Source organism: Gilbertella persicaria (assembly GCF_025201335.1).
Source record: "Gilbertella persicaria strain CBS 190.32 chromosome Unknown B0P05scaffold_46, whole genome shotgun sequence".
Taxonomy (NCBI): Eukaryota; Fungi; Mucoromycota; class Mucoromycetes; order Mucorales; family Choanephoraceae; genus Gilbertella; species Gilbertella persicaria.
Window position 1 is genome coordinate 1,381 of NW_026252007.1, and position 14,045 is coordinate 15,425.

The window sequence follows — 14,045 nt, forward strand, 5'->3', positions numbered from 1 at the left end:
AATTGCTGGTAAACTGCAAGTAGGATGCATTCGAGGTGGCTTGTTTGTTGATATATATATATATATATATATACTTTCTTTAACCTTAGCAAGACCTCATTTTTTTTCTTTTTGTTACTCTTATTTTTGCTGAGAAAATGCTGAGAAGGCAGAGAGAAAACAGAGATGCTGCTGCTGCTCAAGAGATACAAAGGAGTAAAAAAGAAGCTTACAAAAGATTTATTTCTGCCTATGTCTTAGGATCTAATCAAGGTATTTATATATTGATTTTGCCGACATTTGCTCACCTATTCATAGGTTTGAGTGATTTTGTAGACGTCTTGTTGAGTCGAGGCATACGTATCAATGATCAAGGGCTAATGCAAGCCACAAGAGGAAACATAATCATATCTTCTACTAGCCCGGTAAATTTTGTAACAAACATTGATCAAGAGGAACAGTAAGAGGCATTCATGCACGGATGATAGCAAGAAAATAAAACGTGATATGGATATAATTTTTGCAGCAGCTGTATTTATTATCTTTTACTTTATGATGTTGAATTTGGGAATGCTTCAACAAAAAAAAAGGGGGTGATGCCATTTAAAAGCTTGGAGTGTACACTATCAATTGGACAAATTCCCATCTTTTTTGCTTTTTCAAAATGGATTCAGAAATGAATGAAAGAATGAGAGAGAGAGCAGTTACGGATATGAAGCTAGCGTTTGATGCTCTTGACATTCAAACAGATGAAGGTTTTGATCTATTAGACATTAATACTCTAACTTGAGCTTTCTAAAGATATGGAACTGTTTGTCAAAGCACTGAACAGTGCAGGGATCAAATGGCAGAATGGACAGATCCATTGGAACTCTTTTCGCTATGCTTTCAGTTTGAACACTTTAGATCAAAGAAATCAGCATGCTACATTGGTGTCTCCTGATGTTATGTTACCTAACGCCCGTTTTTTTATGTTGGAATCGACAAGAACTGCACCTATTGTTGTTCAATCAATTAATCAAGGAAGCACACGACGAGACAGAAGAAACAGAACAAGTAGCGAACAATCTGGAGTTGTTGAAGCGGATAACAACTCGCTATATTCACAGGCAACCACTGCTGATGATTATGCGACTGAAGAATCCATAGCGGATGAAGACTTTGTTTCTGGTGAGGAACAAATAAATGATGAGGAAGATGAACTAGATAGTGAAGAATATGAATAATCTAATTAAGAGCAATAAACTATGCATATCAATATTGCTTCATAAACCAACTTTTGTTACTTTGATTGTTATCTTGGATACAATAGATCTTTATTAATTACTGAATCAGTAATGCTATAAGATATACGGATGATGTGCATTTTTTACTGTTAACACAATATCAGTTACACTGTTAGCATTCTAGCTGTTATCTTGTCATCAATAGTTCACGATGGGCTATCCCTTCTTGGTTTTGTTGAACGCAAAACAGATATGACTTGGAACATTACTGCGATCAGTTTAACAGTGAATACCAGGAACCAATAAGCATCAAGCACCAATGAACATTACTATGTATATCAAAATTATTATTATTGGTGATGCGCTTAGCCAAGTCAAAAATCAGATCAGAATCAAATATTGAAGCTGCTTCCTTTTTTTCTTCTGCTAATAACAATGAATAATAACAACCGTCAGGATTCTACTGAAGATTTAACCAATGCCATCACTGATGATGATACTCAAGAATACATTGTTGAGGAACATGAACCTGAAACAGGTACATTTCGTATGCCTCCTTTGCGAATGCCTACAACTGAAATAAGCGTAACACAAACCTTCCTTGATCCAAATGTACCTGCTGAAGAAACTGAAACTGAAACTGAAACTGAAGCTGAAAGAAGAAACAGGCGAATTTGGGAAGAGCATTATGCAGAGTTGCGTGAAGGAATGTCAGAGAGACTCGAGAGAGAAAGACGTCTTCAAGAACGCAGACAATTTCTTAGAAGAATCAGAGGACAAACATTGAACCAAAGAATAAGAAGAAGTAGAAGAAGGCCTCGTCCTTCGGTACCCAATCAACCATTCAGTTCACATCAGGAGCAAGAATTGCAAGAGTTAATAGAACGTCTGATCATAACTAATCCAAGAATAAGGGTGAGAACTGATCATACATCAAGAGGTAGAGCTGAGAGTTTAATATCTACATGGCCTTCAGCGGAAGAATTGCCACAAGAACAGCCTGAAGAACAAACAAGCAGGAGAAGACGTTTAGTAGCATCACCTTCACCACCTGCCCAAGAGCCAGTAGTAGCTCCTCCTCAAGAAACAGGCAGGAGAAGACGATTAGTGCTGTCACCCTCACCTCCAGGTGAAGCTTCGGAAACTGCCCCACCTAGGCGAAGACGACGAATGCTTGTCGCAACTTCCTCATCATCTGAAGAAGACGAAGAAATGACCGAAAGATCGCCATCGCCTGAAGAGGTTGATCAGCCTCCTACTCTCAACATGCAAGGGTACAATGAGATCTTTCAAAATCTCGAAACTGATGAAGAGCGTATAAACTTCATATTCAAAGGTCAGTATCGCGATCGTAGATACGGCCTTCATCAAGAACCAACAACACCGTTGCAAGGCCTTTTTTATGCTGTAGACATTGATGCTGTGTCTATCCTTTGCCATGAAATCCCTATTGCTGAAGGAACTCCACTCTCCTTGTATATCTTACCAGATTTCAGGCTTGTGGTTAAGCAAAACAAAGGAATATACTATGAAGGAAGACCTCTGAACAAGATTCCTAATATGTATATGGCCAGCTTTGGCCATACAAATCGATTTAAAGTTAATATCTTTTTTCCAAACATTGGCATTGATACCTGTGATGTTCAAAACGAGGCTGTTGACTTCTTTGTGGATCGCATCTTGCTGCCAGCCCTACGTGAAGTTTCTATGCCACAGTCATTGCATCGAATCCCATCTAGTGCGCAAGCTGAAAGAAGCAGAGCATCAAGACGAAGAGGTATTTACTCATTTGATCCCATCTACTACTATGAGAATGAAAACATGGACACACTTGCTGCTTGTATGCGTCGTCAAATACAAAATGTAAACGCGACGGACAACAGATATGAGTCATATCATGCGTTTGATAACTTCTTCTTTTTGTTTATACTTACGGTAACAAGAGCGAAATTGAAGTACATCAAGAAGCTGATAGAGCCTTTTATCAACAGCAATTTACCAACGCTTTCAGTGACTTGAACTATCATACCATAGATCCAAGAAATGTATTTTTAGATATTGGCGTGCATATCGGCAGAGAGGGATCAACTGGACTTTGGTTGCTAAATAACAACAATTCTCCCGTGCTTGATTTGTATTTTGAGCAAGTGAATCGGTCAGAAAAATATCTTCGTTTGGACAGATTCGCACATATTACTAACATTGGTGGTTGCTCATACAGAGCTCATATTCCTGGTGGTGTTGGCCATCATCGCTTAATAAGACTCCAATGCTACCATACCATGAAAAGTCCCTATTATGCGAGAGACTCGTCTGGGTACCGGCACAGTGCTTTTGATCTTACTGCTGATCAGTTGTATAAAAATACTGAGCTTGCGATCAATACAATGCATCAAGTGCAACGAATCTTGATGGAAAACCAATGGTCAACTTACCCAGCTCGTATAGAGTTCAGTCTTAATATGGATAATGCTTTTAACCTCTTGATCAATATGGATGCTGAGATAAACCGTATCTTGAACAGTCGGGAACCGTTGATAACTTTTATAGATACCCAAACTGTCTCCTTGTTCATTGTCAATATGATACACTCGTTGTTGTTGTATTATCAGAGTGTTGCAAATCAAAGAGGTTTGATCAACACAGAGCAAAGTTTGACTACGCTTGCACTGATTTCGTATTACTACAGTGGTGTCTTATCTCGGCCATATGATTACAGTTACTATAGAAGATTGATTCAACTTTTGAGTCGATTGCGATCTCCAGTGGGATCATTGTTCCAATTTGATCAAGAAAATTTTGAATTCAATCTGGAAACTCGTCGTTGGGAAGTAACAGAGATGTTGGATATGGATCAGCTGTTACGAATCTTTTACAAGTCAGCACTAGACATTCGTAGAGGCACTACTGCTTGAGATCGCTTTGCGCCACCGCCACTACGTCAGTTTACGGCACCTACTGAGCAACAAGTTCAACACGAGCCTGTTTTACGACAAAGATATACTGAACCTCTCGTTCAATTAGTAGATCGGGCATTTCCTCAAGAAGAAAGAAGAAACTTTCGAGTGAGAGTAACTCGACTTGCACAACGACCTCCACCACGCGACTATACAGCTCCGAACGTGCAACAAGATCAGCCCGGACTTCCTTTACGTCAGAGAGGAACACTCTTTGCGCCACTGCCTACTAGTGACTACACGGCTCCGACCCAGGTACAAAGTGTAGAGATATTTGACATTGGGCAGTATCAAGCTGATCCTACCGCACCAATATGGCCATTGATATTCGAAAGAGAAGCGTATAATCGTAGTACTGGGCAATTTCGTTTCTATGTCAATTTGATTCAAAGGGAAGGTATCACACAGAAAGTAATTGACACTCTCTTGAGTTGTCTTGCCTTTGAAATATTTAACTTGCACACGCCTGCTACAATTGCAAACTGCTTGGTTCGAGGCAAACAAGTAGAAGATATCACTTTGAGGGTATTACAGTCAGAGGATCAGTTTAATGCCACTTTCAATGTAAGTAAGATACTATTATAAAAGCTTAGGTTAAACATGATTAGGTCAATACAGTTCATATTGTAGATGCCACTCTGCTCGACTCTGCCAAAGACATTTTCCCTGACCCCTCAACTAGAGATATTGCGACTTTATATGTACAAACAATCTCTTCAGCAGCAAGAATCAAATATGTCTACTGTCGAGTCGCCTATCTTTATATGATAGCCAATTTTAATTCAGGTGGTTTATATACTGAAGCTCAAGAGTTTCATAAGCTCGTTGTAGAAAGAATGCAGGCCTTGTTTCGTTTTTTCCCTGTTTTTAGAAGCGACATCAACCTTCTTCGATTTGGTATTATAAGAGGTGTTAATCGTTTACACTTCCACAGAAATACTACATTCATTTAAGTATCTGAATAAACAATAAACTGACAAGCATCAAATGCATTTTTTTTTTTTTTTACTTGAAGCTATTAAGCAGTCTCTATAAGCCTTCTTTGGGTTACTTGAAAACAAATCCTACCTTGGGAATTTATTGTCGCTTCATTGTCTATATATCAAAACATTCGCCCAATGAAGATACTATTGTTCAATTCAACTATAAAGTTGAACAGATTTAGCTTTATCTCTCTTTATATTTGTCAATATGAACCGTGCTCAAGATTTTAAAAACAAAATCCACAAATTTTTTCATTTCGGTGGTGTTATTGAAGCCATCACAGATAGAATCGCGGAACTCACCTTACAGCAAGTAGGAACTGATTCTATTTTGACAGATGAGGAAATCAGGCTGCTCCGTGATAAAGAAAGATTGATGCGCTTTAAAAATGCGGCTGACAGTCTTACTGGTATTTCATTTGAAGACTTTTTTGACTTGCGTGGAAATGAAGGTATATCATTGCTGTGAAAAGGATGAAAAAATAACTGGAAGATGACATTAGGTGATGACAATGATTTCTCCGATGGACCACCCTCGACCTTTCCTGTTGCTGAGCATGAAATCAGGCCAGCACCACAGCCTGTGCCAACTTCACCTGAGAGAGAAGCAAGAGAAAGTGATCAGCAGCGCCAAATACCACAAGCAGGCCAGCCTTTTCAAACTGCATTGGAAAGAGTGACAGCAGCAAAATATAGTGATCAGTTTGAAGATCATGTTCAAGAAGATGAAAGGCTATTTGAAATTAGGGTGATACCTGAGCTGCTGGATGAAGCACCCATCCATGTTGTTCAACATATAAATATGTTTCTTCGACATGGTGTGATAGAAGAAACTTGTAACACACTTCTGCGGTATTATGCTCGCAGTATCCCAAATGCTTTGGCTTCTGTTAACAATTACACCTTGAATCGACAATTCCCTGATACTCAAATGCATCATTTTGCTTCGATTAACAATTTATTGACCCTTTTTGATGTAAGTTGTAATGGTATACATGATTAAAAAGTCGTTAAAAGTTATATTTTAAATTAGGAAACAAGAGTCCATTTTTCTGCACCAAAAAATGGCAATTTCAGAGAACGTATATCAGTCATTTTTCCACCTCCTGCACCAGAATTGGAAGGCCTTTTACATGAATTGGCTAATCCTAGAACTGGTGAGTCAACAAAAAAGAGCGAGAGTATTTGCTCATATAGTATACTGTGATATAATCACTAATAAAATGGTCAAATCTATAAGTCAATCAGAACCAAAACGGCCAAAAAGAAGTTCTTCCTTATTGAAGGCTATGTTTTGTTTTGTATTTATACTATTTGTATGATAATTGATTATCCTTAATTTGGGACTGAGTGTGTATACACTAGCTTATCGGTTGAGTGGATTAAGGTACACAAGAACTGGGTACATGATCAGGGCACAGACCTCGACTACCATTGGTATTGATGCAGATGTCAATTTGTGATTATGTGATGGTCTGATCTTTAACATGCTTCAACTAAGATAGAAGACATCCATCGAAGCTGCGGATAAAACTGTGATTGAAAGATATATTTATAAATGATATTAATACTTGCTCTTTTAAGGCATGACTAGTGTAAGAAGGGATGAATAATGCTGTGTATACAACACCTGTCTACACTCTGAAATGTGCTGTCTACACTCAAAATGACCTGTCTACACTCTGAAATGTGCTGTCTACACTCAAAATGACCTGTCTACACTCAAAATGACCTGTCTACACTCTGAAATGACCTGTCTACACTCTGAAATGTGCTGTCTACACTCAAAATGACCTGTCTACACTCAAAATGACCTGTCTACACTCAAAATGACCTGTCTACACTCTGAAATGACCTGTCTACACTCAAAATGTGCTGTCTACACTCAAAATGACCTGTCTACACTCTGAAATGTGCTGTCTACACTCAAAATGACCTGTCTACACTCTGAAATGTGCTGTCTACACTCAAAATGACCTGTCTACACTCAAAATGACCTGTCTACACTCAAAATGACCTGTCTACACTCTGAAATGTGCTGTCTACACTCTGAAATGTGCTGTCTACACTCTGAAATGTGCTGTCTACACTCAAAATGACCTGTCTACACTCTGAAATGACCTGTCTACACTCAAAATGACCTGTCTACACTCAAAATGACCTGTCTACACTCAAAATGACCTGTCTACACTCAAAATGACCTGTCTACACTCTGAAATGACCTGTCTACACTCTGAAATGTGCTGTCTACACTCAAAATGACCTGTCTACACTCAAAATGACCTGTCTACACTCAAAATGACCTGTCTACACTCTGAAATGACCTGTCTACACTCAAAATGTGCTGTCTACACTCAAAATGACCTGTCTACACTCTGAAATGTGCTGTCTACACTCAAAATGACCTGTCTACACTCTGAAATGACCTGTCTACACTCAAAATGACCTGTCTACACTCAAAATGACCTGTCTACACTCTGAAATGTGCTGTCTACACTCTGAAATGTGCTGTCTACACTCAAAATGACCTGTCTACACTCTGAAATGACCTGTCTACACTCAAAATGACCTGTCTACACTCAAATGACCTGTCTACACTCAAAATGACCTGTCTACACTCAAAATGACCTGTCTACACTCAAAATGACCTGTCTACACTCTGAAATGACCTGTCTACACTCAAAATGACCTGTCTACACTCAAAATGACCTGTCTACACTCAAAATGACCTGTCTACACTCAAAATGACCTGTCTACACTCAAAATGACCTGTCTACACTCTGAAATGTGCTGTCTACACTCAAAATGACCTGTCTACACTCTGAAATGACCTGTCTACACTCAAAATGACCTGTCTACACTCAAAATGACCTGTCTACACTCTGAAATGACCTGTCTACACTCTGAAATGTGCTGTCTACACTCAAAATGACCTGTCTACACTCAAAATGACCTGTCTACACTCTGAAATGTGCTGTCTACACTCAAAATGACCTGTCTACACTCTGAAATGACCTGTCTACACTCAAATGCTGTCTACACTCAAAATGACCTGTCTACACTCTGAAATGTGCTGTCTACACTCAAAATGACCTGTCTACACTCTGAAATGACCTGTCTACACTCTGAAATGTGCTGTCTACACTCAAAATGACCTGTCTACACTCAAAATGACCTGTCTACACTCTGAAATGACCTGTCTACACTCTGAAATGTGCTGTCTACACTCAAATGACCTGTCTACACTCAAAATGTGCTGTCTACACTCAAAATGACCTGTCTACACTCTGAAATGACCTGTCTACACTCAAAATGACCTGTCTACACTCAAAATGACCTGTCTACACTCAAAATGACCTGTCTACACTCAAAATGACCTGTCTACACTCTGAAATGACCTGTCTACACTCTGAAATGTGCTGTCTACACTCAAAATGACCTGTCTACACTCAAAATGACCTGTCTACACTCTGAAATGACCTGTCTACACTCAAAATGACCTGTCTACACTCTGAAATGACCTGTCTACACTCAAAATGACCTGTCTACACTCAAATGACCTGTCTACACTCGAAATGCTGTCTACACTCAAATGACCTGTCTACACTCTGAAATGACCTGTCTACACTCTGAAATGTGCTGTCTACACTCAAAATGACCTGTCTACACTCAAAATGACCTGTCTACACTCTGAAATGTGCTGTCTACACTCAAAATGACCTGTCTACACTCTGAAATGACCTGTCTACACTCAAAATGACCTGTCTACACTCAAAATGACCTGTCTACACTCTGAAATGTGCTGTCTACACTCAAAATGACCTGTCTACACTCTGAAATGACCTGTCTACACTCAAAATGACCTGTCTACACTCTGAAATGTGCTGTCTACACTCTGAAATGTGCTGTCTACACTCAAAATGACCTGTCTACACTCTGAAATGTGCTGTCTACACTCAAAATGACCTGTCTACACTCTGAAATGTGCTGTCTACACTCAAAATGACCTGTCTACACTCAAAATGACCTGTCTACACTCTGAAATGACCTGTCTACACTCTGAAATGTGCTGTCTACACTCAAAATGACCTGTCTACACTCAAAATGTGCTGTCTACACTCAAAATGACCTGTCTACACTCTGAAATGACCTGTCTACACTCAAAATGACCTGTCTACACTCAAAATGACCTGTCTACACTCAAAATGACCTGTCTACACTCAAAATGACCTGTCTACACTCTGAAATGACCTGTCTACACTCTGAAATGTGCTGTCTACACTCAAAATGACCTGTCTACACTCAAAATGACCTGTCTACACTCTGAAATGACCTGTCTACACTCAAAATGACCTGTCTACACTCAAAATGACCTGTCTACACTCAAAATGACCTGTCTACACTCTGAAATGACCTGTCTACACTCAAAATGACCTGTCTACACTCAAAATGACCTGTCTACACTCTGAAATGACCTGTCTACACTCTGAAATGTGCTGTCTACACTCAAAATGACCTGTCTACACTCAAAATGACCTGTCTACACTCTGAAATGTGCTGTCTACACTCAAAATGACCTGTCTACACTCTGAAATGACCTGTCTACACTCAAAATGACCTGTCTACACTCAAAATGACCTGTCTACACTCTGAAATGTGCTGTCTACACTCAAAATGACCTGTCTACACTCTGAAATGACCTGTCTACACTCTGAAATGTGCTGTCTACACTCAAATGACCTGTCTACACTCAAAATGACCTGTCTACACTCTGAAATGTGCTGTCTACACTCAAAATGTGCTGTCTACACTCAAAATGACCTGTCTACACTCTGAAATGTGCTGTCTACACTCTGAAATGTGCTGTCTACACTCTGAAATGTGCTGTCTACACTCAAAATGACCTGTCTACACTCTGAAATGACCTGTCTACACTCAAAATGACCTGTCTACACTCAAAATGACCTGTCTACACTCTGAAATGTGCTGTCTACACTCTGAAATGTGCTGTCTACACTCTGAAATGTGCTGTCTACACTCAAAATGACCTGTCTACACTCTGAAATGACCTGTCTACACTCAAAATGACCTGTCTACACTCAAAATGACCTGTCTACACTCTGAAATGACCTGTCTACACTCTGAAATGTGCTGTCTACACTCAAAATGACCTGTCTACACTCAAAATGACCTGTCTACACTCTGAAATGACCTGTCTACACTCTGAAATGTGCTGTCTACACTCAAAATGACCTGTCTACACTCAAAATGTGCTGTCTACACTCAAAATGACCTGTCTACACTCTGAAATGACCTGTCTACACTCAAAATGACCTGTCTACACTCAAAATGACCTGTCTACACTCAAAATGACCTGTCTACACTCAAAATGACCTGTCTACACTCTGAAATGACCTGTCTACACTCTGAAATGTGCTGTCTACACTCAAAATGACCTGTCTACACTCAAAATGACCTGTCTACACTCTGAAATGACCTGTCTACACTCAAAATGACCTGTCTACACTCTGAAATGACCTGTCTACACTCAAAATGACCTGTCTACACTCTGAAATGACCTGTCTACACTCAAAATGACCTGTCTACACTCAAAATGACCTGTCTACACTCTGAAATGACCTGTCTACACTCTGAAATGTGCTGTCTACACTCAAAATGACCTGTCTACACTCAAAATGACCTGTCTACACTCTGAAATGTGCTGTCTACACTCAAAATGACCTGTCTACACTCTGAAATGACTGTCTACACTCTGAAATGTGCTGTCTACACTCAAAATGACCTGTCTACACTCTGAAATGTGCTGTCTACACTCAAAATGACCTGTCTACACTCTGAAATGACCTGTCTACACTCAAAATGACCTGTCTACACTCAAAATGACCTGTCTACACTCTGAAATGTGCTGTCTACACTCAAAATGACCTGTCTACACTCTGAAATGACCTGTCTACACTCTGAAATGTGCTGTCTACACTCAAAATGACCTGTCTACACTCAAAATGACCTGTCTACACTCTGAAATGTGCTGTCTACACTCAAAATGACCTGTCTACACTCTGAAATGACCTGTCTACACTCTGAAATGTGCTGTCTACACTCAAAATGACCTGTCTACACTCAAAATGACCTGTCTACACTCTGAAATGACCTGTCTACACTCAAAATGACCTGTCTACACTCAAAATGACCTGTCTACACTCTGAAATGTGCTGTCTACACTCAAAATGACCTGTCTACACTCTGAAATGACCTGTCTACACTCTGAAATGTGCTGTCTACACTCAAAATGACCTGTCTACACTCAAAATGACCTGTCTACACTCTGAAATGTGCTGTCTACACTCTGAAATGTGCTGTCTACACTCAAAATGACCTGTCTACACTCTGAAATGTGCTGTCTACACTCAAAATGACCTGTCTACACTCTGAAATGACCTGTCTACACTCAAAATGACCTGTCTACACTCAAAATGACCTGTCTACACTCTGAAATGTGCTGTCTACACTCAAAATGACCTGTCTACACTCTGAAATGACCTGTCTACACTCTGAAATGTGCTGTCTACACTCAAAATGACCTGTCTACACTCTGAAATGACCTGTCTACACTCAAAATGACCTGTCTACACTCAAAATGACCTGTCTACACTCAAAATGACCTGTCTACACTCAAAATGACCTGTCTACACTCTGAAATGTGCTGTCTACACTCATAAAAATGTTGATCATCAAGTTTGTTTTATGGGTGTATGTTATTCGATGCCAAGATGTTTATCCTTTAGGCTGTCTTATTGTAAGTTACCTCGTTTTATGAATCTGGATTGTGTGTTGAATGTCACTGGTGCTGATCGCGAAGTTGACCTTGCAATGGTGTATCAAAGCTCTACTCTTGTCCCCGTACAAACCATGGCTGTTGTTTCCATTGGTGCTGCTTTGGCAAATAAGTTGCAAAATGAGGATATCCGTGATTTGTTTGAGTACAAGGCTGATTTCGATCAAAATGCACTAGACAATCAAGGTATTTACAAGGATGTTTTTTCTGGTAGTGTGTATCAACAGCACAGACGCAACAACATCATCCAAAACAGCTCCATCGTAATCAACTTGTATCTTGATGATTTTATCAGCAAAAGCCAACAGAAGTCATCGCAAATGATCATCTTTGCTACCATTCTGAATATTGATCCTATGCACCGCTATATGTTGGGAAACACAATCACTTTGGGATTGATACCAGGCCCAAAGAAGGTAAAAGATGTTTGGTCTTTTTTGAAGGCTTATATCGACGAGTCGAACGAACTATCACGTAATGGTATGATCGTAAAGAAAGATGGTAACGAAATATACAGATGTCGCGTATATATTCATGGTCTGGGTGGTGATTTGATGAAGCTTGGCGAGCTCATAGGAATTATTCGTACTGCTGAATTTGGGTGCAAGTTGTGCAATGTACGTGGTGTTCACCCTCAAGGTAGCTCATCTGGTGAATACTTCTTGTATAAAGGTCAACTGAGATCAATGCATGAGATGGTCAATGGCAGCCCTGTAAGTACTAAACTAAATATCACTAGAATAGAACAAATACTAATCAGATCTTTTTTGCTTGTAGGATATCAACATGCCTGTTATTCATCCTCTGATCACCAGCCTTCCTACTTTTAGCGGTATCGACTTTTTCCTCTATGACGAACTGCATGGTATTGCTCGTGGTGTCAGTGAACTCTGCTTCAAGCTTCTTTCGTCCGAATACAATGAAAAGTTTCGTCCTATCGTTGGTGACAATGATTTATATACGTTCGATGTCAAGCTTAGAAATAAATCGCAGTTGGTTCCAATTCTTGTAAAAGAGATTCAAGCATCGCGACAATACATTCCCACTGTATTTGAAAGCTCTTAGAAAACTCTGAATGGCTACAACAGATTCGTGGACTGGCTAGATTTCCTGTTGTATATGATTCCAACTTTAGTTCTCCATTGTCTCAAACATGAAGCTACCAAGAAGGCCTTCATGAACTTGATCACTGGCTGTGTTCTTGCATCGCAATGGGAGGTAAATGAAGATGAATTTCAAAAAATGGACAAATGCTTTTCGGAATGTCACAGCTTTTTACGACGAGAAACAAGGGCCAATCAACTCAACGAGCGTGTGTTTACAGCCAACAACCATAACATATGTCACTTCAAGCATATTGTCAGCCGTAACGGTGTTGTGAAGTCGATTAGTGCACGATCAATGGAAAGAGCAATCAACAAGTTCAAGAATTTGATCAATTCAAAAACACAAGCAGGTGTAAATGCTTCCAATTTCCTCCATCTTCAAAATGGCTTTAACTCTTCTTCAACAATAAAAGCAATTAATGAATTGGAAATAATTCGTCAGTATAGCTTGGCTTCTTTTAGAGAAAGAGCACAGCAATCTAGTGACTATGGTCAGTTTTGGGAGCATTTCTTGGTTGAGGATCTCTCATCAGATGCTGAAATATGTGCTGGAGTCCCAGCTTCCAAAGTTGTAAAAGCACTCAAGTCGTTTTACTCTCGTTTTTCTGGTACTTCTGGTTTTTCTAATGTTGAATTGACAAGTCTCCTTGTTGAAAGTGCCGCTCGCTTATGGAAGGACAACTATGTATATTCTTCAGTAATGGATCGCCACAAGAAAAACTGAAGAATCGTGTAAAGAATACTCTTTTGTTTGAAGTTGCTGGTCAAAGAAGGTAAGATATAAAGAAAGGATTGTGTTGATGATGGTATTTACCTGAATATCATCTAGTGTATTTTGGTATGTCGGCTTCGTACATTGTTGCATGTCCCATGTGCAAGATGGGGTGCTGCACTTTTTGGCAATTGCAGAAGTCGTGTGCATGCATGCAATCGAAGGT

General features: G+C 39.6%; 5 protein-coding genes across 5 annotated transcripts; all 5 read left to right on the forward strand.

The window, feature by feature from the left end:
- Positions 1-643: 643 nt before the first annotated feature.
- B0P05DRAFT_574521 (uncharacterized protein) lies at positions 644-1,205 on the forward strand (the record flags this gene model as incomplete). The annotated part of the gene is made up of 2 exons (XM_051581569.1): positions 644-734; positions 781-1,205. 2 exons carry the CDS (start codon positions 644-646, stop codon positions 1,203-1,205), a joined length of 516 nt encoding a protein of 171 aa, XP_051431272.1.
- Positions 1,206-1,640: 435 nt separating this feature from the next.
- On the forward strand, positions 1,641-3,224 carry B0P05DRAFT_574522 (uncharacterized protein; the record flags this gene model as incomplete). The annotated part of the gene is made up of 1 exon (XM_051581570.1): positions 1,641-3,224. The coding sequence occupies one exon, from the start codon at positions 1,641-1,643 to the stop codon at positions 3,222-3,224; it is 1,584 nt and encodes a 527-aa protein (XP_051431273.1).
- A 473-nt stretch (positions 3,225-3,697) lies between these two features.
- B0P05DRAFT_599463 (uncharacterized protein) lies at positions 3,698-5,140 on the forward strand (the record flags this gene model as incomplete). Its single annotated transcript, XM_051583205.1, has 3 exons — positions 3,698-4,100; positions 4,122-4,726; positions 4,771-5,140. The coding sequence occupies 3 exons, from the start codon at positions 3,698-3,700 to the stop codon at positions 5,113-5,115; spliced, it is 1,353 nt and encodes a 450-aa protein (XP_051431274.1). The 3' UTR covers positions 5,116-5,140.
- A 213-nt stretch (positions 5,141-5,353) lies between these two features.
- Positions 5,354-6,608, forward strand: B0P05DRAFT_590556 (uncharacterized protein; the record flags this gene model as incomplete). Its single annotated transcript, XM_051582817.1, has 4 exons — positions 5,354-5,597; positions 5,649-6,121; positions 6,179-6,302; positions 6,511-6,608. 4 exons carry the CDS (start codon positions 5,354-5,356, stop codon positions 6,606-6,608), a joined length of 939 nt encoding a protein of 312 aa, XP_051431275.1.
- A 5,279-nt stretch (positions 6,609-11,887) lies between these two features.
- On the forward strand, positions 11,888-13,831 carry B0P05DRAFT_574525 (uncharacterized protein; the record flags this gene model as incomplete). The annotated part of the gene is made up of 4 exons (XM_051581571.1): positions 11,888-11,916; positions 11,952-12,714; positions 12,779-13,009; positions 13,067-13,831. The coding sequence occupies 4 exons, from the start codon at positions 11,888-11,890 to the stop codon at positions 13,829-13,831; spliced, it is 1,788 nt and encodes a 595-aa protein (XP_051431276.1).
- Positions 13,832-14,045: the final 214 nt, after the last annotated feature.